The sequence below is a fragment of the Danio rerio genome, chromosome 4 (genome assembly GCF_052040795.2).
Source record: "Danio rerio strain M-AB ecotype USA chromosome 4, GRCz13ab, whole genome shotgun sequence".
Classification (NCBI taxonomy): domain Eukaryota; kingdom Metazoa; phylum Chordata; class Actinopteri; order Cypriniformes; family Danionidae; genus Danio; species Danio rerio.
Genome location: NC_141024.2, coordinates 47,924,410 through 47,946,751, shown reverse-complemented (window position 1 = coordinate 47,946,751; position 22,342 = coordinate 47,924,410). Strand labels below are relative to the sequence as shown.

Below are 22,342 nucleotides of genomic sequence, written 5' to 3'. Positions count from 1 at the left end.
ATTTTTTTTTTTTTGAGAAATGCTTTGTCTTTTTCAGGTGGTCTATTTAAATCAACTAATGTAACTTTGTTTTGGTTGATAGTTCCTTTAATGAGGTTATATCGCCCTTCTTTATCAGTAATCTTGGAAATTAATTGTAAGCTGATTTTGTTTAAGATTAATGTCATTACTCCTCGTTTACGACCATTATTATGTGAGGAAAAGAAAACCTTAAATCCTTTTTTTTCTAATTTCTTATGTTCTGTATCAGAAAGATGCGTCTCTTGCCAGATTATCTGTTGCTTTTCTCTTCATTTTAGCCACGAGTTTCCTTCTTTTAATCGAATTTACTAACCCATTAATATTTAAAGTAATGACTCTATATTCCTGTTTTTGCATATACTATAAACAGATGTTATTGCAAAGATCACAGTGACCGGAACATGAAAAACACAAACATGAACATCTTGAACCACATAAACAACATAACGAAAAAGGTTTCCAAACCTTAAAGTCTTAAATAACTTCTTAATGTGAGGGGAAAGCTTTTCTTCTCTAAAGGGTCCCTTGTTGCTGTGCCTATTGCACAAAAAATGTTAACAAATATATTCAGCGCCTATATCTGGCAATATTATATTCTTGTATTTCTGGTTAGGTTTTCAAGTTAAATATTTCTAATTATAGCAAGGGATTTTAAGTGTATAAATTGGAATCCCTTTATTTCTTCCTACCAGTATGTTACTCAATGACTCGAGTCTTGGTGTGCTTTAATCGTTTATCTTGTGTCTTGGTCAGTTGTGTTAAATACCATTCCTCCTTTAAATGTTCATCATCGGTGAATCAAGTCAAGAAGTTTAACCAGTCTCTCAGAGTTCTTTGTCAGGATCTGTCAGGTTTTACCCTTCTTTCAAACAGAGCTAATGTTGTCCCTTTAAAATTCAAGTAGTTTTTTCCAGATCTTCACTTGATGTTTTTCCTTACTTTTCTTCAATGTCACTCCAAACTTTGTCAAGGTCTTTGTTTCACTTTCCAAGAGATTCCTATAATAGTTTCTTCTTCGCTGTTTATCAGTCCTTTTTCTTTCAGATCTCTTGATGCCTCCATCATCGAATTGTACATGACCGGACCGTGAAAGATTCTAAGTTTCGCTGTCGGTGGTGTTTGGAACTTAATCCCCTTTTTTTCAGAATTTTTCTTATCGGAGCAAAAGCCGTCTTTTCTGTTTGATCTCAGGTGGGTAGTCTTGGTAAAAAAAATCCTTTTTTTGTTCCAGTGTAATACTTTTTTTCTCCATGCAAAGTGGAGGACAAGGTCCTCCTGTTTTTTTTTTTTTTCCAGGAAGAATACACCACTGATCAAGTGGGGTGCGTCAGTGGGTGGTTTTGGTCTAAGTGCCCGGTGACACCGTTAAATTTTAAGGTCCAATTCATCGAGTGACAGCTCCGTTTTGATAATCGTTTCCACCAAGTCTTGGCTATTATTCACTTTGCTTTCTTCTGTGATTCCAAAAATCTAAATATTATTTCAACGGGAGTGTGTTTCTAGATCGTCCTGGTTACGTACGTAACCCACGTTTCCTAAATATTGAACGGAGACGGGTGTCTGTATAAACTTTGGGAGTGCTTTAGACGACCAATCATTTCTGAAGATATTAAAACGGGCCAATGAAATGCTAATTGAATTGGCGGAGCTTAGCTCCACAGCTGAATCTGATGAGCCAAGTAGTCTATCACGCTCTTGATGTGTAGTTTGCCAAGCCAAAGCATGAGCGCACTGACATCACCAATAGCGCAACCTTCCAATGTCCCCTTTTGCTTTTTTTCCACGTAAAGGCGCAAATCGCGAACGGGTCAAAGCAGTGAGTGGGTTGAGCCTGCCTCCTCCGAAGGCAGCGCTTGCAGGTTCACCACCTGATCTCTAAATGGGGTGGTCGGGCCGGGGTCTTATGACAGCGTGAGAGTAACCGGGCCCGAATTCAAGGCACGATTCGCTGACCGAAAATGCCTCCAGATCCCCAAATCTCTTGAATGACGCCAATGCGATCACCAGAGCTGTTTTTAATGACTGAATTTTAAGAGATACTGACTCTAGTAGCTCGAAAGGATCTCTCTGCAGACCCGCTAGGACTAGAGAAGGCAGAGAGGGGGGCGTGATGGATTTAATCGGATGATTAGATCATGCTTCCAGAGCGTGTTGCCATCTTCCGCGTTATGATGAGCGGAGATCGCAGCCACGTGGAGGGTGACAGCCTATGCTCCATCTTATCCTGAAGGAAGGATAACACAATGCTAATCTGGCAAGTTCGAGGGTCTTCTCGGCGAGAAGCGCACCACTCAGAGAATAGACTCCACTTCAGTGCGTAGGCATGCCTCGTAGAGGGTGCTCTAGCCTGAGTGATGGTGTTAAGTACCGAGGGCAGTAAGTCACCTAAGTCTTTCTCGCCCTGTCTATGGACCACACGTGAAGGTTCCAGAGATCTGGGCATGGAAGCCAGATGTTGCCCCGTCCCTGAGAGAGGAGGTCCTCCCTTAGGGGAATGTGCCAAGGAGGGGTCGCCGCAAGGAGTGTGAGCTCCGAAACCCAGGTCCGGTTGGGCCAGAGGGGCGCAACAATCAAGACCTGCTTTTCATCCTCCCTGACTTTGCACAAAGTTTGTGCGATTAGGCTCACTGGGGAAAAGGCATATTTGCGAATGCCCGATGGCCAGCTGTAAGCCAATGCATCCGTGCCGAGGGGGGCCTCGGTCAGGTAATTAAACGGCTGGCTTTGTGCGTTCTCGGTGGAGGCAAACAGATTGATCTGGGCTTCCCCAAAGCATGCCCATATCAGCTGGACCGAATCGGGGTGGAGTCTCCACTCTCCCCGGGACACTAGCTGCCGTGAGAGCGCATCGGCTGAACGGTTGAGCTCGTCTGGAATTTGGATGGCACGCAATGATTTCAGCCGCGTGTGACTCCAAAGGAGCAGACGGCGAGCAAGCTGAGACATGCCGCGGGAGCGTATACCCCCCATACAGTTGATATAAACCCCGTCGCCATCGCGAGACGAGGCTAGAAAGAGCCTATTGTCACGATAGCAGAGTATGCGGATGCTCGCAAGGCACAGTGGCGCCAGGGCACCCTCCGCGAGCTTGGTGAAAACCCACGAAGACAGAGAGCCCGAAGGGGAGGACTTTGTATTGCTACGGTTGTCCTTTGAACATGAACCGGAGAAAGGGGCAGTGGCATGGAAGAATGGAGGCGAGAAAATATGTGTCCTTCAGGGCTAACATGTCCAATTCCAGATCAGTAAACATACTGACAACCCTGAAGGGTGGCAGGAGGTCCGGATCTTCCTCGGAGCATGTCAACCCACCCTCCGATGCAGCGATGGACGTCATGCCCCCAGTGACATCTAATGAAAGCACGCCCAGCTCGGAGGATGGACCAGCGCTCACACTCGAATCAGAAACAGAGCGCACTGGAGAGGAGTGAGGGGTCCGCGGGCCCGAAGGTGACGGATTAGCCTCCACTGTAACCCTCAGGCCTGCCCAAGTGCTAAAGGCTAGGCAAGAGCAGCAGGGGTGACTTTCCCTAATAAAAAATTAGTGCAACAGTCAAGCCGTCGCTATGCGGGCAAGAACTGTCCGCGAGCACTGCATCAACATGTTGGACCACCAAGCATGTGACCAATACTCGTGCCTGTCATCCGGGGCGAGGAAACCACCGCATCCAGAAACGCACGGTCGAAACGACATCTTTAAAAAGACGTGCTGTACGACCGTGTGCTCTCATAGGGAATAATGCTCTTTCAGTAAACTGCTCTTTCAGATCACCAGAGAAACGCCAAGGGGACCACCGCTAACACGTCTTCTCCCACACTGGTGAAGGTAAGGCTTTCTTCAAGTTGGAAGTCAGCTCAGCAGAAGGGTTCTTCAGTCTCAGATCGGGTCTGAAGGAACAATTTGGATGAGCTAACTCGCACAGCTGACTGATATAGCCCTAATTGGCTCATCAGTTTCAGCTGTGGAGCTAAGCTCTGCCAATTCAATTGGAATTTCATTGGGCCGTTTTAAAATCTTTAGAAATGATTGGTCGTCTAAAGCACTCCCAAAGTCTGTTTATACAGACACTCGTAAAAGTTTTCCTATGAAGGGGAACTCACAGTTTCTCTTTTAAATTTTCATGAATTTGGATGGTTTGATCGAGCATTTCTTTCATCTCAGCAACGTTCTCCAATTCTCCAACTCGCTGCTCCGCTTTGTTGACCTTATCTGCTATTGCGTTTAGGTCTGTGAAAAGGCCATCCAGTTTTTGATTGACTTCTTGTTTAAAGTTACTTAGTTCCATTTTCACATCTTTTGCAAGATAATTTGGAAGGCGGAGAGGTCAGATTGAATATCCATTTGGAAAACTTTGATGTCTGAATGTATTGCTGCAATGCAAGCTAACAGGCTATCAGCTACCCCGTCCATCTCGGATTTTTCATCTGTTGATTTCTCATTTTTTTCCAAGTTTCAATGGTTATTTTGTCCAAGCCTTTTAGTTTTTGTCCCCCTCCGTGTTATTTAAATATGGTTTAGGTTATCATATATGATGTAAAAAGGAGGATTAATACCAGTGTGTATGGGAACGCTCTTTCTATGCTGCTTCATGTGTTGACGCCATACTGGAAACCATCCCATGTGTTTCTTAAGCTGCCCCCAAAGAGTGAAACTCTGTACACACTGATCATGTCTACAGTTTCTCTCCAGTGTGAATCCTCTCATGTGTTTTAAGGGTTCATGAGTGAGTAAACCTCTTACTGCACTGTGAACACTGGTTTTGATATGGTTTTGCTCTAGTGTGAATCCTTTGGTGCCGTTTTAATTCTGCAGCTGTAATAAAAGTCTTCTCACACTCCAAGCACATCTACTCTCTCACACCAGTGTGGATCTTCATGTGTTTATTAAGGTTTGATGATTTGCTGAAACTCGTCCCACACTGAGTGCAAGTGAATGGTCTCTCTCCAGTGTGGATCATCATGTGTTGATTAAGGTGTGATGATTGGCTGAAACTCTTCCCACACTGAGTGCAAGTGAATGGTTTCTCTCCAGTGTGGATCCTCATGTGTAGATTAAGGGTAGATGAGTGGCTGAAACTCTTCCCACACAGAGTGCATGTGAATGGTCTCACTCCTGTGTGGATCCTCATGTGTTTATTAAGGTATGATGATTGGCTGAAACTCTTCCCACACTGAGTGCATGTGAATGGTTTCTCTCCAGTGTGGATCCTCATGTGTTGATTAAGGTATGATGATTGGCTGAAACTCTTCCCACACTGAGTGCATGCGAATGGTCTCTCTCCAGTGTGAATCCTCATGTGTTTATTAAGGTGTGATGAGTGGTTGAAACTCTTCCCACACTGAGTGCATACGAATGGTTTCTCTCCAGTGTGGATCATCATGTGCTTATTAAGGTATGATGATTGGCTGAAACTCTTCCCACACTGAGTGCATGTGAATGGTTTCTCTCCAGTGTGGTTCATCGTGTGAATTCTAAGTTTGCGTTTGCTTGTCAAACTCTTCCCACACTGAGTGCATGTGAATGGTTTCTCTCCAGTGTGGATCGTCATGTGTTGGTTAAGTTGTAAGGATTTGCTGAAACTCTTTCCACACTGCGTGCATGTGAATGGTTTCTCTCCAGTGTGGATCATCATGTGTTCATTAAGGGATGATGAGTGTCTGAAACTCTTCCCACACTGAGTGCATGTGAATGGTTTCTCTCCAGTGTGGATCCTCATGTGAATCTTAAGTTTGCTTTTACTTGACAAACTCTTTCCACACTGAGTGCAGGTAAAACAACTCTTGTCTCTCACTTTTAAAATGCCATCAGTCTCTAAATGATTTCTGTCCTCAATTTTGAGATGATGTTCCTCCTTTTTAATCTCCTCATAGTCTTTAATTAGGTCTGAAATAAAAAAGTTAGGTTTTTAGTAAATCATTAAAACTCTCATCAAAAGCTGAAGTGAAAAGGCAGTAAAAACATTGGCTACACAAACCTTAATTTTGATGCACAGTAAATGTAAAAACATAGCAGATCATATTTAGATTGATCTTGTCATATCAACCTCCTGGTGTCCATTACACACATACACATTTAAGCGGATTCTTATTTGATTGATCCCAGAACATTTTTGAGACATCAATTTAAAAGCTGTACAGGGACAGTTATTATATTTGTGTATATGCATAATCACAACAAAACAACAAGTTTTTACAAAACTTGTAAAGCAGATGGGGAATGCTTTTTCATTCTGTGCCTGACTGGTAAACCTGTTAGAATGAACAGCTGAATCTCTGAATATTAGCCTCACATACATGAGACATATCTGCATAAAGCCTTAAATCCGCACCTTTAAACGACAAATGTCCTTTGGTTTAGTAATTTGCAAGTAACGATTGCAATGCAGAATTCTAACACCTAATGGTTTTAGATTAACAAACAAATGTAAATATTAGCCAAAGATAACACAATTAAACACATTGTGCAGTTTTTAAATGAAAAGTTTTTATTCTTAAAAGGATAACAAAATACTGAACTACATAGCCTTGTGTGAAAATATTTTTCCCCATTAAAACATAACTTCACACCAACTTCAAGTTCTCTAGCCACACCCAGACCTGATTACTACCAAACATGTTCGCAATCAAGAAATCACCAAAATAGACCTGTCTGACAAAGTGAAGTAGACCAAAAGTGCCTCAAAAGCTAGACATCATGTCAAAAACTAAAGACTTTTAAACTCAAATAAGAAAGAAAATACTTCTGTCACGAGTAAAAAAAAAAAAAAAAAGTGAACTGAAATGCAGAAAAACAACAAGTCTTTATTGAGGAGTGAGTCCTGGAAAAAGCAAAAGTCAAAGTAAACACCCGGTCGGGTGAGCGCTAAGGAAATGCCGTTGGAAAAAACAACCAGACACTCGCTCACTAGCAGTCCTGGACACAAATACAGGTTGAGTAACAAAATAATATGTAAACAAACAATCGATAACATACTGACAAACATGAAGGGAAATGATGTGATATAAACAGAAAAAAGGGGAAACGAGAGTTCCTTTGACTGCAAATAAAAGCAGATGACAAGAGAAAATCTGTAACCCAGAACAGAAGGAAAGACCAAAAGCTTGAGGTACAGTGACAGTACCCCCTCCCTCAAGAACACCCCCTGGCATTCCCTTAAGACTCACTATGGATCTTTTTTTTTTTTTTTTTGCTCCTTCCTGAGCGTTTTATTTTAAACACAACTAATTTTCCCTTAAATGAGCACAGTAACTAAAGTAGTCGAATGCTTCATTATAGATCTGTGCATTCTTACATTAACAAAAAAACAAAACACAATGAGATTCATTTGCTGCTCTTCACTAAATAACTATAGTAACTTTAATCAATATGCAAATACAATCAAAAGTGAAGTAGATTTTATAGCTTTATTTAATTTCTGTATAGGCCATTGATTTTAATAGGCTAAACGTTTTATTGTCAATATTTTCTAATGTTTGCTCTGTATTCTATCATTTGAAGCTATTTGTTGGGAAGATTGTTTATTGTCATTGCTGTGAAGATTATAAGTTATTGTGTGATTAATGGATAATGAAATGAGAGTGACGGTTTAACTAATTGCACATTGTGATTGACTATGGAATAAAGGGGTGGAGTCGGAGAATTGTGTCACACACTGAGGAAGGCTTTGTGCCGAAACGTCTGTTTGTCTGTTATCACCCGTAAAATGTAAGAAAAAGTAAAAATAAAAACAGTACGAAGCAATTGAGTGCGAATCATTACTTTCTTTTGAAGCTATTTGTTGTCCCATATTTTTTACATCCCAACATTGACAGATTAGTAATGGCTTAAAGTCAGCTAATGTTATGGAAGGGCATACCCACATCATTCCTTCCACAAGCTAATCTGTAAATATTAGATCTATTCAGCAATAACGTTAATTGCATTGGCATATTTATCTGATGTTTTCCCAGCTTGAAGTAGTCGATCAAAAAGCTATTTAGTTTCTTATGACTCTACACTAGCAGTGGAATTTACTGCGATGTGACGGGGCGCCACCTGAAATCTTGCTTAGGGTGCCATATTGGTTAGGGCCGGGCCTGATGTGAGTGCACCCTCAACCAGTCTGGGAGGCAGAGGAGCAGATGTAATGGGCTGCAGGGGGGAGAGAGGAATGGGTTTGATCTTAGACCTCTAAAAACAACGGATGAATGTTTTTAAACTTAGAGCTTAATTTCAGTTGGACTGAGCACTTTGATAATGGGAAATGGGCCAATGAATTTGGGTCCCAATTTACTTGGGGGGAAGTCTGAGAGGAATGTCTTTGGAAGACAACCAGACTTTCTGACCAAAAATGTATAGAGGGGGCAGACGCTTCATTCCTATTGCAAGTCCTTTTCTGGTGATCCTCCATGTCAAAAGGCATCTCTGAATAAACGAATGCATGAGGGAACAATGACATCTGGTTGTTGGAAAGAGAATACGCTTATTTCACACTGCCACCATTTTAAAGAACGAAAGCTAGACTCCGGTGGGAAAAAAACATGGAAGTATAGGATCACCACTGTAAAGATTGCAACAACATGCTGTGGACTACAAACCTCCAGCTGTTGCCGCAATTTGTAAAGATCACTTTAATATAATTCAGTTCAGTTTAATTTAAACAATTAAAAGCAGATTAGGCATCAAACTTAATTACAATCTCTTTAACAGTTATACGCTTAAGTGTCTTAATAGGATTTAGTTCATGGCACCAGGTAAACTCTGTGGGGACGATTCCTTGCTTCAGTCTATGTAACTGAGTGAGCGATAAAACACCATCACACCCTCGTGTTGCCTGTAATAGCGTTGTCCTGGTACTAAAGTTTTAAAACGTCTATTTCCCGCTAACATGTAGGTGCCACAGAGCGTGTTCTTAAACAGCGCTGATTTGCCATAGTGTTCACTGGAGCCCACCAGAAATGACTGTGATTTAAGATATACAGCCAGGTACAAAATGTTCCTGTGTGGCTCCAGGCGATACTTCCGGGTATCACCGGCTCTCCAGGGCCGAGTTTGGACATGCCTGCACTAGGGGAACGAGACAGGGCTGCCCTCTGTCCCCTGTGCTCTTTGACATTGCCATCAAACCTCTTACAACCATATTAATGAACTCCGATGGCTTGCAAGGAATTTTTATGGGACAAGAACATAAGGTCCTGCTATATGCGGATGATCTTCTTTTTCTGTCAAATCCAATACATGTATTCCAAAAGCTCTTACAATCATTTCAGAATTTGGAAATGTTTCGGGATACAAAGTCAATCTAGCAAAGAGTCTCATTTTCCCTATCAATGATAAAGCACAGCTAATGTCCTTCCAATCTAGGGATGGGAAGATAAACCGATATGTATCGATACGCGGTCATGCGCGTGCACGATGCGAGTGCATCGGTAGAGCAGCAGAGGATGAATGAAATATTAAAAGCAAATCGAGATGCATCGGTTTTTGCGAGATGCATCGATTTTTCCAAGATACAACTCATCTTTTTAATATAGAATGTATTATTTATTTTTTTAACAAGTGTTGTCAAACTGTTTTTAGCGCATAATTTAATCGACCTACATAAAGTATGCCTTAGCAACGGATTTGCGGATGTGTACACTACACTACAACTCAGGTCAGGTGTGCGGATTAAGCTAGTGGTGCGCCCTCAGAAAGCGCGAGAAGCAAAATAAACATGTCGGACGCCGAGACAATTTATTCCCCACTGGGTTTTAAATCTAAAGTATGGCAACATTATGGATTTTACAAGAAAGATGGACGACTTGACAAGACAGATGCAATTTGCAAAATGTGCCGCGCATCTGTAAAATACACGGGCAGTACGACGAATCTCATTTCTCACTTGAAGCGGCGCCACGGTGTTGTTGTGGATTCTGTGGAAGCATCTTCCAGTGTTCCTGCATCCTCTGCTTCTTGCTCTGATTCACCTGTAGCTAACAGCTCTAAAAGTGGTGAGAAAAGCATTGAGAGTTTTTTCCATGCCCCGCTTGCTAACTGTTCCGCGCGCTCTACGGCAATCACGGATGCTATTGCATTGTTTATATGCAAAGATATTCAGCCTTATAGTGTCACTGAGAACGAAGGTTTTAAACACCTCCTCCATGTCTTGGAGCCTCGTTATAAGATACCAAACCGAAAGCTATTCTCCGATAAACAGATTCCTGCTCTGTATGACAAAGTAAGAAGAGAGATAGAGGAGTCCCTGCACAAAGCCCAAAGAGTCGCGGTTACAGTGGACGGCTGGACATCGTGCGCTACAGCATCATATGTAACTGTCACAGCACACTACATAGATGACGAGTGGGTTCTCAAAAACCACGTTCTGCAGACCAGAGTATTTAACGAGGCTCATACAGGGAATAATTTGGCCGTTTTACTTCAGGATGTGTGCCGCGAGTGGAAGATCGAAGAAAAGAGTCCCGCGTTAGTCACAGATAACGCCAGAAACATGATCCTGGCTGGTGCTGGTGCCAAGATGGACCCACACGTGAGATGCATTGCGCACACATTGAACTTGGCATCTCAAAAAGCCTTTAAGGTGGACAGTGTCTCTGAGCTGGTGGTGAAAGTTAGGAAGCTTGTTTCCTTTTTCCACAAAAGCCCCAAGGCAACTGACCTTCTGCGAGAAATACAGACACAGTTACACCTTCCCAACCACAAGCTCATCCATGACATTTCCACCAGATGGAACAGTACCCTCGACATGTTGGAGCGTTTCTGGGAGCAGCAGCCTGCTGTACTGAACACTCTGCTGTCCAGGAAGATAAAGAGGCGTGAGGTTATGGCGAGTTTGACAGAAGATGACATGACACTAATCCCAGAGATCATCAAATTAATGTCACCTCTGAAAATGGCAACCACACTCCTTAGTGAGGAAAAAAATCCCACAATCTCCATTATCTCTCCAATCCAAGCCAAACTGCAGAGACAATTCCAACCAGATGAGGGTGATCTAGAGGTTATTTCCTACATGAAAGACAGATTCAGGCAGGACTTTGATGGCCGTTATACATATCTTGAAGGCACTCTCAACTGTGCCTCAGCACTTGACCCACGTTTTAAAGATCTGGCTTTTTTGGATGACAATGATGCCAAGGATATGGTATTCATAAAGATAACAACCGAGGTGGTACAGATGAATGGAGAGGTAAGAACATTTAAAGTAAGATCATTATTGCAGTTAAGAACTAATAATATATGCATATGCATTAAATTCCATGTTTATGTATTTTTAAGGAAGAGGTCAATGTCACAATACCGAATGAAGACCAGAAAGCAGGCACATTGGAAGAGGACCAGACAGCTGAAACAGAAAGCCACAAAAGCCCTTCCAAAGAAGACAAGACAGGTTGGTTTAAATGGAGAAAATGCAACAAATGTACAGAAGTATGTAGTGAAGATGCAATACAGTAATTTTCAGATTGTAAATTAAAGGAATATTTTTAGCAGAAGTGATAAGCCTCTCCTCTGCCCTCTTCTGTAGATGATGCCCCTCCGAAGAAAAAGACTGCCATGGACCAGATGTTTGGAGATTTCCTGAGTGCAAGACCACCAGCAAAAACCATCAGGGAGAAAGCTAAGGATGAAATATTAAAATATAGGGAAAGGGACACTTTAGGTTTGGATGGGGATGTGTTGCAGTGGTGGAGACTGCAAGTAGATCTTTCACTACTATCAGCTTTAGCAAAAAGATATCTGTCCATCCCAGCAACAAGCGTACCAGCTGAAAGAGTTTTCAGCACAGCTGGAGACATAGTTACAGCTCAGCGTAGCTTGCTTCACCCTGATCATGTTGATCAGTTAATATTTCTGAAGAAAAACCTTTAACTGAAAGTGACTGACCAATGTATACTATTCAAAAATGCCACAAGGTGTCCTCCTGTTTACTTTATGGAATTTAATTTAATTTTAATTTAATTTAATTTTATTAGCCTGTTGTTTACAGTGACAGGGATGTTTCAAAGCAGCATAATACTGCTAGTTCACGGTGTTACGTTTTGAATATTCAGTGGCAAAATATATGTTTGTAAAACTTATTTTCATAGTTGAAAAGTTAAATCACAATTCTTGTTGTGCAATAGTAAACATTCTTTATTTAATATTTTATTATATTTTTTTATATATATTGCACTTATACATTCTGTTTATCTTGGAAATACTTAAATAAGATGTGCCATATGTTCTAAAATGGCCCTCTACTGTAAACCGACACTCGGGCTCTGAGAGAAAAGCCAGTTTGTATAAAGTCTTGGTTTTGCTTGGTTAATAAATAATCAAACTCATTCAATGGCACCGCATCTTCTTTCACATCATCACATAAACTTGATCTTATTAGTTAGTGCTGAATTATCGCATTGTATCGTGATATGGGTGTGAATCGTATCGTGTCGCATCGCAATATGTCACAAATGTATCGTTAATATATCGGATCGTATACTTTGTATCGAGATGCGTATAGGATCGGCATTATAGCTTAGATGCCCAACCCTATTCCAATCCTTTCCATTTTCAGTAAGTCCTGATAAATTTGTATATCTGGGTGTGAGTGTGACACGCAAATATTAGGATTTGTTTAATAATAATTTTAAAACGACATTAGACAAATCCAAATGAGACATGACGTGGTGGTCAATCCTTTATTTTTGGCTGGGAAGATCAACTCTATTAAAATGACAATACTACCAAGATTTCTGTTTCTATTTCAGACCGTGCCTGTTTTTATTCCCAAGTAATTTTTCATTTAAATAATTGTATTTCTACTCACATAAGAAAGGAATTCTTGAAAAGAAAAAAGGAAGAGGGTGGATTGAAATGCCAAATTTCTTATACTATTATTGGGTGGCTAATTTACACAAACTGATATTCTGGTTTTCCAACATCTGTAATGATGAGGCCCCACTTTGGTTACTGATGGAACAGCACACGTCTAATCCAGTGTCTTTACGCTCACTACTTTGTGCTCCGATTCCAGTGAGCAAACAATATTCTACAAATAACCCAGTTATTAATGGATCACTCAGAATATGGTCACAATTCAGACTTCACTTTAATAATAAACAAGCATTGCCTTCTGCTCCCATTTTGTTGAATCCGTTATTCCCTCCTTCTTGTATAGATTCAGCATCTCAATAATGGTCTAGAAAGGTAGTTAACTGTGTTAAGGACCTGTTTAAAGATGGCATATTTATCTCATTTCAACAGTTAAGAACAGACATTGAAATTCCCCAGTCTAATTTTTTAGGTACCTTCAGGTCCGAAGTTTCATTAAAAAACACTTCTCTCCATCACTGAACCAACCAGAAGCATGCTGGATAGATGAATTGGTAAATATGGAGCCATATCAAAGGGCTGTTATGTCCATGTTATATGAAGTGATCCAAAGAACTGCCTCCCCTTCCCTAAATTGTATAAAGCAAAAATGGGAAGATGAACTGGGACTAGAAATATCAGATACAGCCTGGCAATATGCCATAGAACTGGTACACTCATCTTCTGTATGTATTAGACATGGTCTTTTTCAGTTTAAGGTGCTTCATAGGCTTCATATCTAGGAGCAAGCTGGCAAAAATGTATCCAGGGAGAACGATTTGGATTTATACCTTCCAATCCATCTCAGAATAAATCAACGTTTATCCTTTCCTCATCATCTTGTTTCTCATTATTTTTATTAAATATAATTATTTGAATGAGTATTTAACTTTAAAATGATTTTAAGTAAGGAATAAGTTAAACACTGCTTAATATAAGAATGTTCAGTGCATTTGCCTGTCTTTTTATAACTATTTTCAGAAACCACCAAACTAGGTCAGAGGTCACAGAGACCTTGATTGGAACTGAGGCTGGAAGCAACTGTTTCTATTGTTATTTCTATGAGTTAATACTATCTAAAATGTCTAAGAGTGATTTTGCTATTTTTTTGGTTAATTATTTTAAAGTGATTCCACTTTTTATGTAGATAGACACTGTGTGTAGTGAGGATGTTGTAGCAGTCTTGAACCAGTTTGAGAACAGCTGAACGTACAAGAAAAAATCCTTGAGTTTCCACCCTAGATAGTCTCAAAATTGTGCCCCTGGTTTAGCATTTCCTAGGTCTGGAGTCAGCTCTAAAACAGTCTAGAGGATGTCTGACGTTTATGTTTAACATACGGTTCAGAATTGTCCGCACAAACCCCATGTGGAAATGTTCCTAGTCTCTGTGTGTTTTAATCAATCAGGTTAGGACACCTGTATGTATGCCACAGTTAATGACGTTATGTGAGAGTATAATTGTTATTGATTGGTGATTGTAAGCAGAGCGGCCTAGGAACTCATTGCGAGTGTTGAAGCTGGCTTCTTCAGATGATACTGCAAACTATCTTCAGTAAACTTGATTTATTAATTTAAATCTTTAACTCCGGCTCTTCTTCATCTGACAGACTGCTCATTCTTTGGGTCAAACTGTGTACCATCCCTACAAGGGTCGGATTCATCTTTCCCCAGATGTGGTTTGGAGCCAGCAGATCTGATGTTCTGGGGATGCCCTAGATTACATACATTTTGGACTAATATTTTAGGATCCTTTTCATCTATATGTAATAAAGATATGGATCCTAATCCTTTGACCTCAATTTTGGTACAGTGCCAAAAGAAATGCACCTGTCAGCTAATCACATTGCCTCTTCTTCTTTATTGACCAGACGCCTGATTCTTCTCTTGTGGAAAAAAACAAACCCGCCATCCCACAGACATTAGATATGATAATTGTTATCACATCTTAAACTCGAGCACCTTGAGTACACCATCCGAGGCTCTACAAAAAAGTTTTATGAGGTTTGGCAGCCTTTCCTATCCTACATTGAACGCTCAGGGGTTATTATATCCTAAGTGAGAGTTTATCCCTAATGTCCTATTTTGTTTTATCTATTTTTATAAAAAATTTTCTCTTTCTCCGTTTTTCTTTATGGGGTGTGATTATGTCTGTAGCTCTGTACCATGTTAATTTTTTGTTCAATTCGTATGTTGTGGAAAAATTGAAGACTTTCGAAAAATCTATAAAAATATTTGAATAATAAGAATGTAAGCAGAACTAAATAGATTTTAGAATGAGTAATGATCCCATTAATCTGAGAGGGTGCTCGCTGCAGAGCCATTTGAGGAGAGCTCCTCCTCCTGTAAGCTGTTTTAATGCGTACACCAACCCCACCCCTAACCCTACCCCCAGTGACATCACTTGTAGAAGAAGTGCAAAAAAGGTGGAGCTCAAGCTTAAGCTCCCCCTCTCTGGAGCTCACCTCTCCTCAAATGGCTCTGCAGCGAGCACCACTTGATTAATCTAGTGACAGTACATGTTTCTGTCGAAGGTCTGTAAATTTAAGCTAATTATTCATTAATGAAAGACAAGCCATTGTCATACGTGACTTTGTTGTTTGTGTGACTGAAATGTAGGCAATAGCTGTTTCCATCCAAATATGTGAATTAAATTTATTTGCACAACTGGAATAAATTGCATAAAAAATATGCAAATAAATCAGTGTTTCCAGGCGACGAGTTGGCGCAGTAGGTAGTGCTGCCGACAAACAGCAAGACGGTTGCTTGTTCGAGCCTCAGCTGGGTCAGTTGGCAATTATTTGTGGAGTTTGCATGTTCTCCCCGTGCTTGCGTAGGTTTTCTCTGGGTGCTCTGGTTTCCCCCACAAGATCAAAGACATGCTGTATAGGTGAATTAGGTAAGCTAAATAGTCCATAGTGTATGTGTGTGGATGTTTCCCAGTGATGGGCTGCGGCTGGAAGGGCATCTGCTGCATAAAATGTGCTGGATAAGTTGGCGGTTCATTCTGCTGTGGCAACCCCAAATTAATAAAGGGACTAAGCCGAAAAAAAAAAAATGAATGAATCCGCGTTTAAAGCTTCCTGATTAACTGGTGAAAACTAACAAGAGTAAAAACAGAATTTACTGCGGTAGGAGAAGCTACATGAATCTTTTCTTTATTTAATAAATGACTTCCTGCAGATTTCAGTTGCTACCCATATCAAACACACCTGAACCAATTAATTAGGACCTGAACACCACTTGATAATTACAGGCAGGTGTGTTTGACATAAGTTGCAACTGAAATCTGCAGGAAGGTGGCTCTCCAGGAACAGGGTTGGCCACCCCTGTCTTATAACAAATCGTTTTTTAATGCTCAAACTGGAATTACCACGGTAAATGACTCTCTCAAATTAGACAAACCTGCCATTTTGAAACAGAAAACCCAGAGTTTCTCTCATTTCAGGGTTTAAAATACTTTGCACTTAACCTCCTGTTTTGAAACAGGGCCCTGATCACATGTGATATTGTTTTAGAACTTCAGTTGCCTATTGGAGAAATGACCAGGAATAATAAACAGCAGAAAACGGTCACACTATTTGCTCTACAAACAAGTGTGTTCATGACTATGCATACAAAGAAAACTAATTAAATTAGAAAATATGACTTTGCAACATCAAGCAGCATTAGACATGTGCCAGTATAAGATTCTGATGGTATGAAAACCTTGAATAAAAATATCACGGTTTCACAGTACTGTGATTACTGCTCTAAAATATATTCTTTTAAATGTCTGGGTAAAAAAAAAAAAAAAACTTGTTCCCCTTTGAACATAATATTTTTTCATATGAGAAACTTTTAAAATATTTTGGAGCTGTAAACATGTCAGGCTGAATAATTCTAAAGAATCATTGACTTCTGCTGTCTTCATTAGTTTCAAAAACACAGATTTCTAAAACGGAATTTTTAGATAGAAAAGGCATCTTTGCATATCTTTTCTGCTGGAGATACTGTTGTCCTAAAAAACATAAAACTAAATGCAAAAAAAAACAAACAAACAAAAAAAAAAAACTTGCATATACATAGGAATGGTACAGCAGAAAATATTGGTGTTTTTTTCAAACCTCAACCTTTTTCAAACCACGGTATACCTTGTAAACTGTTATCGTCCAATGCCTAAGCAGCTGTTTTTAGGATCTAAATACTTATTTTTTTAAAAAGCAAAAAGATTTCAATGGCGGCACCTGCTGGTACATGAAGAAATTGGTCAATACTGACGAACTTTACTCTCAAATGTTTGCATATCATCAGCATGCTCAGGGCCGGAGTGGGACTCCTTTTCAGCCCTGGAGTTTCAAGCCTCAGACCGGCCCACCTCAGTTCACCACTGACTATATTAAAATAAGGTAATTGCCAAATCAGTTTCTAATTACACTATCACATCTTTTTTTTTTTTTTTTGAGAAAACGGCTGCTTTAGAACTTCACATGTTCTAAACCCTAACAGTATTATATGTCTTAACATTTTTAAAAATATATTTCTCAGATGAGGACCAAACCCGGGTCGGAGGCGTCATAACCTAATGTGCTAACCACTGGACCACAACGACTATACACTGAAAGGTAACTCATCTGAGTTATATCATCATTAACCTGCAGGCTGTGTCTGGCCCGCGAGAAAATAGATAAAAAGAGCAGAGCTGCGGTAAAAAAATGAATAAGAAGACTGTGGTCAATAAATAAATAAATTAATTTAAAAAGTGTGACTGCTGATGAAACAGGTATGAAAATTATAATTCGCTTTAAGTATAGAATTACACAAAATATGTAATTTATCTAATGTGTTAGTAAGTGTACCTGAGGTGTTTGTTAGTGTCTGTCTTTTCCTTTAAATTTTTAAGGGAGCTCACGCTGTTTAATTTCCTGTTTTGCGCCCGCCTCTTCCCTTTCTGCACTGACTACGCATGGGAGAGGTGGGTGTCTGCTGAGCTCCAATTAATCTTTAATCATCTTTACTTTATAAATAACTTTTAAAGCTAGTTATCATGTTTAAATAATATTTATACCTTTATTTTTCACATATATTTCATTATTTTTGTGTTATCACTTAAATTGAGGTTTTGATTGACTTTAGCCTAACTGAAGCATGTGAATGCTAAATGCATTGCACTTTACTTTTAACAGAAAAGCTGTAAGGGCGAAGACACACTGTAAAAGCTGTGCTTTTTGATTTATTCTCAGGTATGTTTTGTCACTTTGTTAATATTGTTTGGAGTTTTGTTCTATCTTTCTCTTCATCTCTTCCCCTTTCTGCACTGACTATGCACGGGAGAGAAAAGCTGTATGGGCGAAGACACACTGTAAAAGCTGTGCTTTTTGATTTATTCTCAGTGAGTAAAGAGCCGTCACAACTGCAGATCTCCGACTGGTTATTCCTTAATAAAACAAAGAAAACACAACGCAGAACCGGTTGCACTGAGAGCAACAGATTCTGGAGATAGGGACACCGGCCCTCACGGCCAAAAAACGGACTGGCCCACAGGGAATTCTCCCGGTTCTCTCGATTAGCCAATCCAGGCCTGAGCACGCTGTAATCAATTTCTTAAGCAGCAAAAGTCATTTTTATACTAGTTTGTTGGCCAGTTGTAGTCAGTGCAATGCTAAACGTTATTGTTCCATTATAATTTGTTGGTTTTGCCTCATGTCGTCCCACAACAACATCATATAGTTTAGAATACTGTACAATGTTTTATAACAATTAATTATTTTAGTTTCCATTTTATTTAGCATATTTCAAATCAAAGTCATTCACGTTTTCTGACATACTTTAAATCAGAGTTTCCACAGGTGTCATCAAGTTAAATTTAAGACTTTTAAAGACATTTTTAAGACGATTATGAATGAAATTTTCGACTAAGGAATTTTTCAAATGCCCCAGATGAAAAAGATTTTTATTTGTTTTATATTAAAAAATATTATAATATAAAATATTTAATAATACAATAATACATGAATAATAATAAAATATTTTAGACATTTCTTAGCAAAAGATCTTAAATATTGTGTAAAAACAAGAGAGCTCAAATATAAACCTTCTTTAAAATGAAAAACAAATGAACAAAAGTTTTAAAAACTATAATAAACTAAATCCATGCACAACAATCTGTCCAGGTCAATGTCCTTAGCAGTACTTACCATTATGATAAATAGAGTTAAAATGTCCTTTTTTTTAATTAAAAAGTTGAAAGTTTTATTGAGATGGATTGTTGGGGATTGTGTGGGTTTTGGCCAGATTGGGTAACAAAACATGAACAAAGGAAAATAAAGACTTGTTTAAAAAAAAGATTTAAGACCTACAGCACAATATTTCAGTAAATTTAAGACTTTTTAAGGCCTGAATTTTTGATTTTGGAATTTACGACATTTTAAGACTCCGCGGAAACCCTGTTTAAACACAATAGCCCTGCTAATTAGTTATTATAATGTAATTCTAACTCAGATAATATCTGTGAGAACTAGTAACAACTACAAAAACATAACATGGTTTAAACCCATAAAGAAGTTGAGAAAAAAGGGAATTGTGATCAACGTGACATATGCAAATGGAAAGTACTGAGCCAACACCATCAAAGTAATAGCAGATATCTTCTATGAGAATACTATAGGTCAAACATCGTCAGCTCAGTTAAACCTTTTTTTAATATATTGTTTTTATTTATTTTAGCACCAGTGCTCAAGGATGCTTTACAAACAGAAAGAGAACAAGAAAAGCAATAATCTTAAGAAGGTAGAAAATAGGAGACTAATAATACATAAAAGAATGACAAAAGACACGAGAACAAGTGACAAAAGAAACTCATTCCTGTCTTTTAATGAGTGCTTATGTGCGTTTAGGAGAACTGGGCAGCAAACTCAGGACTACAAGATGGATTTAATTTAGTATACTTATTATTAAAATATATCTGAATGAGGATCAAGTGACTGAGTTGGTCTTTGAGTATAAAAACCAACCTGCTTGTTCCTGCAGATCTTCCTTTTTGACTGTGAATGTTTCTTCAATCTTCACATCTTCACTCTCCTCTTTAATAAACGCCATCTTAACAATAGTGGAGATCAGTCGCTTCAGCAAGAGTTTTTCTCTGTGTTTGGACACTTTATCCTGTTTAAAATGAACAAAACAATAAAAATGTCCCGTTTAAAATAAATAAAACAATGAACAGAAAAAAAACAACTTCTCTTCAACACTTGCTTCGACAGTTTCTTTATATGAGAGTGATTAACAAAAAGAAATCAGGTAAGTCCGAGCAAGAAACAATAGCCACAAATGAGCTGTTTAAAACTAGTACTCCATAGCTTATATATAGTGATGTACACTTAGAATGGAATGGCATTATGCTAATTTATAAACTAAACCTTCATTAAACACTTACTACACACATTTCTGCTGCTTTTTTCAAACAATAGCCCTCATTACTGTAAAATAGTACTTCGTTGTATAAAGGGTAAAATAATATTGTCAATAGCAGGTATATAATTTAGCATCAGATGAAAATCCTGAAACTTTAATCAATCGTTTTATATTTATGTAAATGTTTTAAAACAAACCTTTCTCCAGCTGAATGCAGCGCAGGAGCGGCGCAGCCTTATGACGTCACATGCCACGCCAAAATAAAAGTCTTTTCTTTCGTTTAGTTTTTTTTGCCACTTACTGTTGCAGTCATGACTTATTGATACATTTCTACCTCGTCTTCTACTTTACACTTGCTCTCTCTCTCTCTCTCTCTCTCTCACACACACACAGATGTTCAGTATTTGAAGTTGATCAAAACCTTTAATCTAAACATTTTTAAGACAAATTTTTAAAAACGTTTTTAGGGTCATTATCACTATAAAGTGCCTTTGAGATATCAAAATAAAAAATAAAGTTTAAGATTTTTATTTTAACCACAAAATTGTTGTATTATTTAGACATTTGACTATAAGAAATAAATGTTGGTCAAGCTCCTGCACTTTTTACAAATAATCTACAAGCAGAAAAACAGTAAACAAACCTCAAATTGTGTCAACCCTGTCAAGGACAAATTTAAAGTAGTATATCTTCATTGCAGTGTGATTATTAAATGTGTATTTTCAGAAAGGTCATGTGTCCCTTTACCAACCCAACTTTATAGATTATAAAAAAATCTATTTGTAATAATGAAATAATAGACAATTAAAAAGTAAAATATACAATCGTTGCACATTCTTTTCAAAATAAAACCCAAGATCTAAAATATTTTATCAAACTTTCCAACAATATTAACCCTTATTGATTAATTAAGAAATCACACAAGATGTTTAGCTGAGGTTATGAATAATTTTTTTCATTTTCTTAAAATTTGAACATGACTGAAAAAAAAGATGACAGGCTGGACATTGGCATGACGGTGGACAAAGGCTTTATTTAGTGAACTAAATATGGAGAACCATTTGAAAAACAGCAGATACAACAAGAAATATTAAAGGGTTCATGTAAAAGGATTTTAAACGTTTTCAAGAATTCAGCTTCTGTTTTCACCAATACTGGAAACCACTGAGCCACTATGCCGCCTCTTCTGTTATCAATTAGCTTTTATCAATATGCAAATTAATGGGAAAATAAACAATTATTGTCCTTCAAATGAAGCTAAACTTGCTAATGAATGTTAATCTTTGTATTGTACACTGCATTGGAGGAGTGAAGGGAATGTTGGAGACAACTCAAGTTAAACACTTTAATAATACTGCTTTATTTTTCAGAATAAGGTAAATAATTAGATCAGATGTTCACATAAATGTAGAAATAATTAAGACTGTATTTTTATTTCAAACAGTCAGTGAGCTCCATTATATGGACTTTAAAAGATTATCCTTTATAAATACTGAGACAGATATTGCCAAAAGGTTTGTCTTGTCCACTCATGTATCGCATCTACTGGTGCAGTGTGTGTATGTGTGTATAAGTGTTATAACATTAAAAATTAACTAATTAACAATAAAATATTAAATAAATAAATAAATAAAGTGTCAATAATAATTTATTATGTCCACCCTGTCAAGGAGGGATTTGTGACAGGGTGGACAATGACAGAGAAGACATTTTAGGTTAAAGAGAGCATTTATTCAACACAGGCTGTTCCTGCTGCTGGTAAAGTGTTTCCTAGTGATGGTGAAATGAAGCTTTCTGAACAAGTGAAGCGCTCGACTCAATTGTATCAGAAAAAGGTTCGTTACTCAAAGCTTTCTAAATCAGAGCTCAATGAGGACCTCTTCTGGTGAAAGTGTGGGAAAGCACTGTGCTGCAATAATGTCAAATGTTCACAACTGACAAACTCATTTCATTTTTTTGTCGACTTAGTCCCTTTATTAATCCGGGGTCACCACAGCAGAATGAACCACCAACTTATCCAGCAAGCTTTTTTACGCAGCAAATGCTCTTCCAGCCACAACCCATCTCTGGGAAGCATTCACACACTATGGACAATTCAGCCTACCA

At 38.6% G+C, this 22,342-nt stretch overlaps 2 protein-coding genes across 2 annotated transcripts in view; one reads left to right on the top strand and one right to left on the bottom strand.

Moving 5' to 3' along the window:
• The window catches only part of LOC141381647 (uncharacterized), a 751,802-nt gene that overhangs the window by 498,967 nt on the left and 230,493 nt on the right, over window positions 1-22,342 (top strand). The window lies entirely within an intron of this gene.
• On the bottom strand, window positions 283-20,475 carry LOC137487263 (uncharacterized). The gene is made up of 3 exons (XM_087249105.2): window positions 20,434-20,475; window positions 19,840-19,987; window positions 283-5,905 (listed from the first exon to the last, which is right to left on the bottom strand). Exons 2-3 carry the CDS (start codon window positions 19,922-19,924, stop codon window positions 4,869-4,871), a joined length of 1,122 nt encoding a protein of 373 aa, XP_087105231.1. The 5' UTR covers window positions 19,925-19,987; window positions 20,434-20,475; the 3' UTR covers window positions 283-4,868.

What these genes read in the sequence shown, in the direction of transcription:
- LOC137487263 (XM_087249105.2), bottom strand. Translation starts at nt 19,924, where the DNA reads ATGGCGTTTATTAAAGAGGAGAGTGAAGATGTGAAGATTGAAGAAACA. An exon ending in AGATCTGCAGGAACAAGCAG is followed by an intron (nt 5,906 to 19,839) that starts GTTGGTTTTTAT and finishes TTTTTATTTCAG; the next exon opens with ACCTAATTAAAGACTATGAG.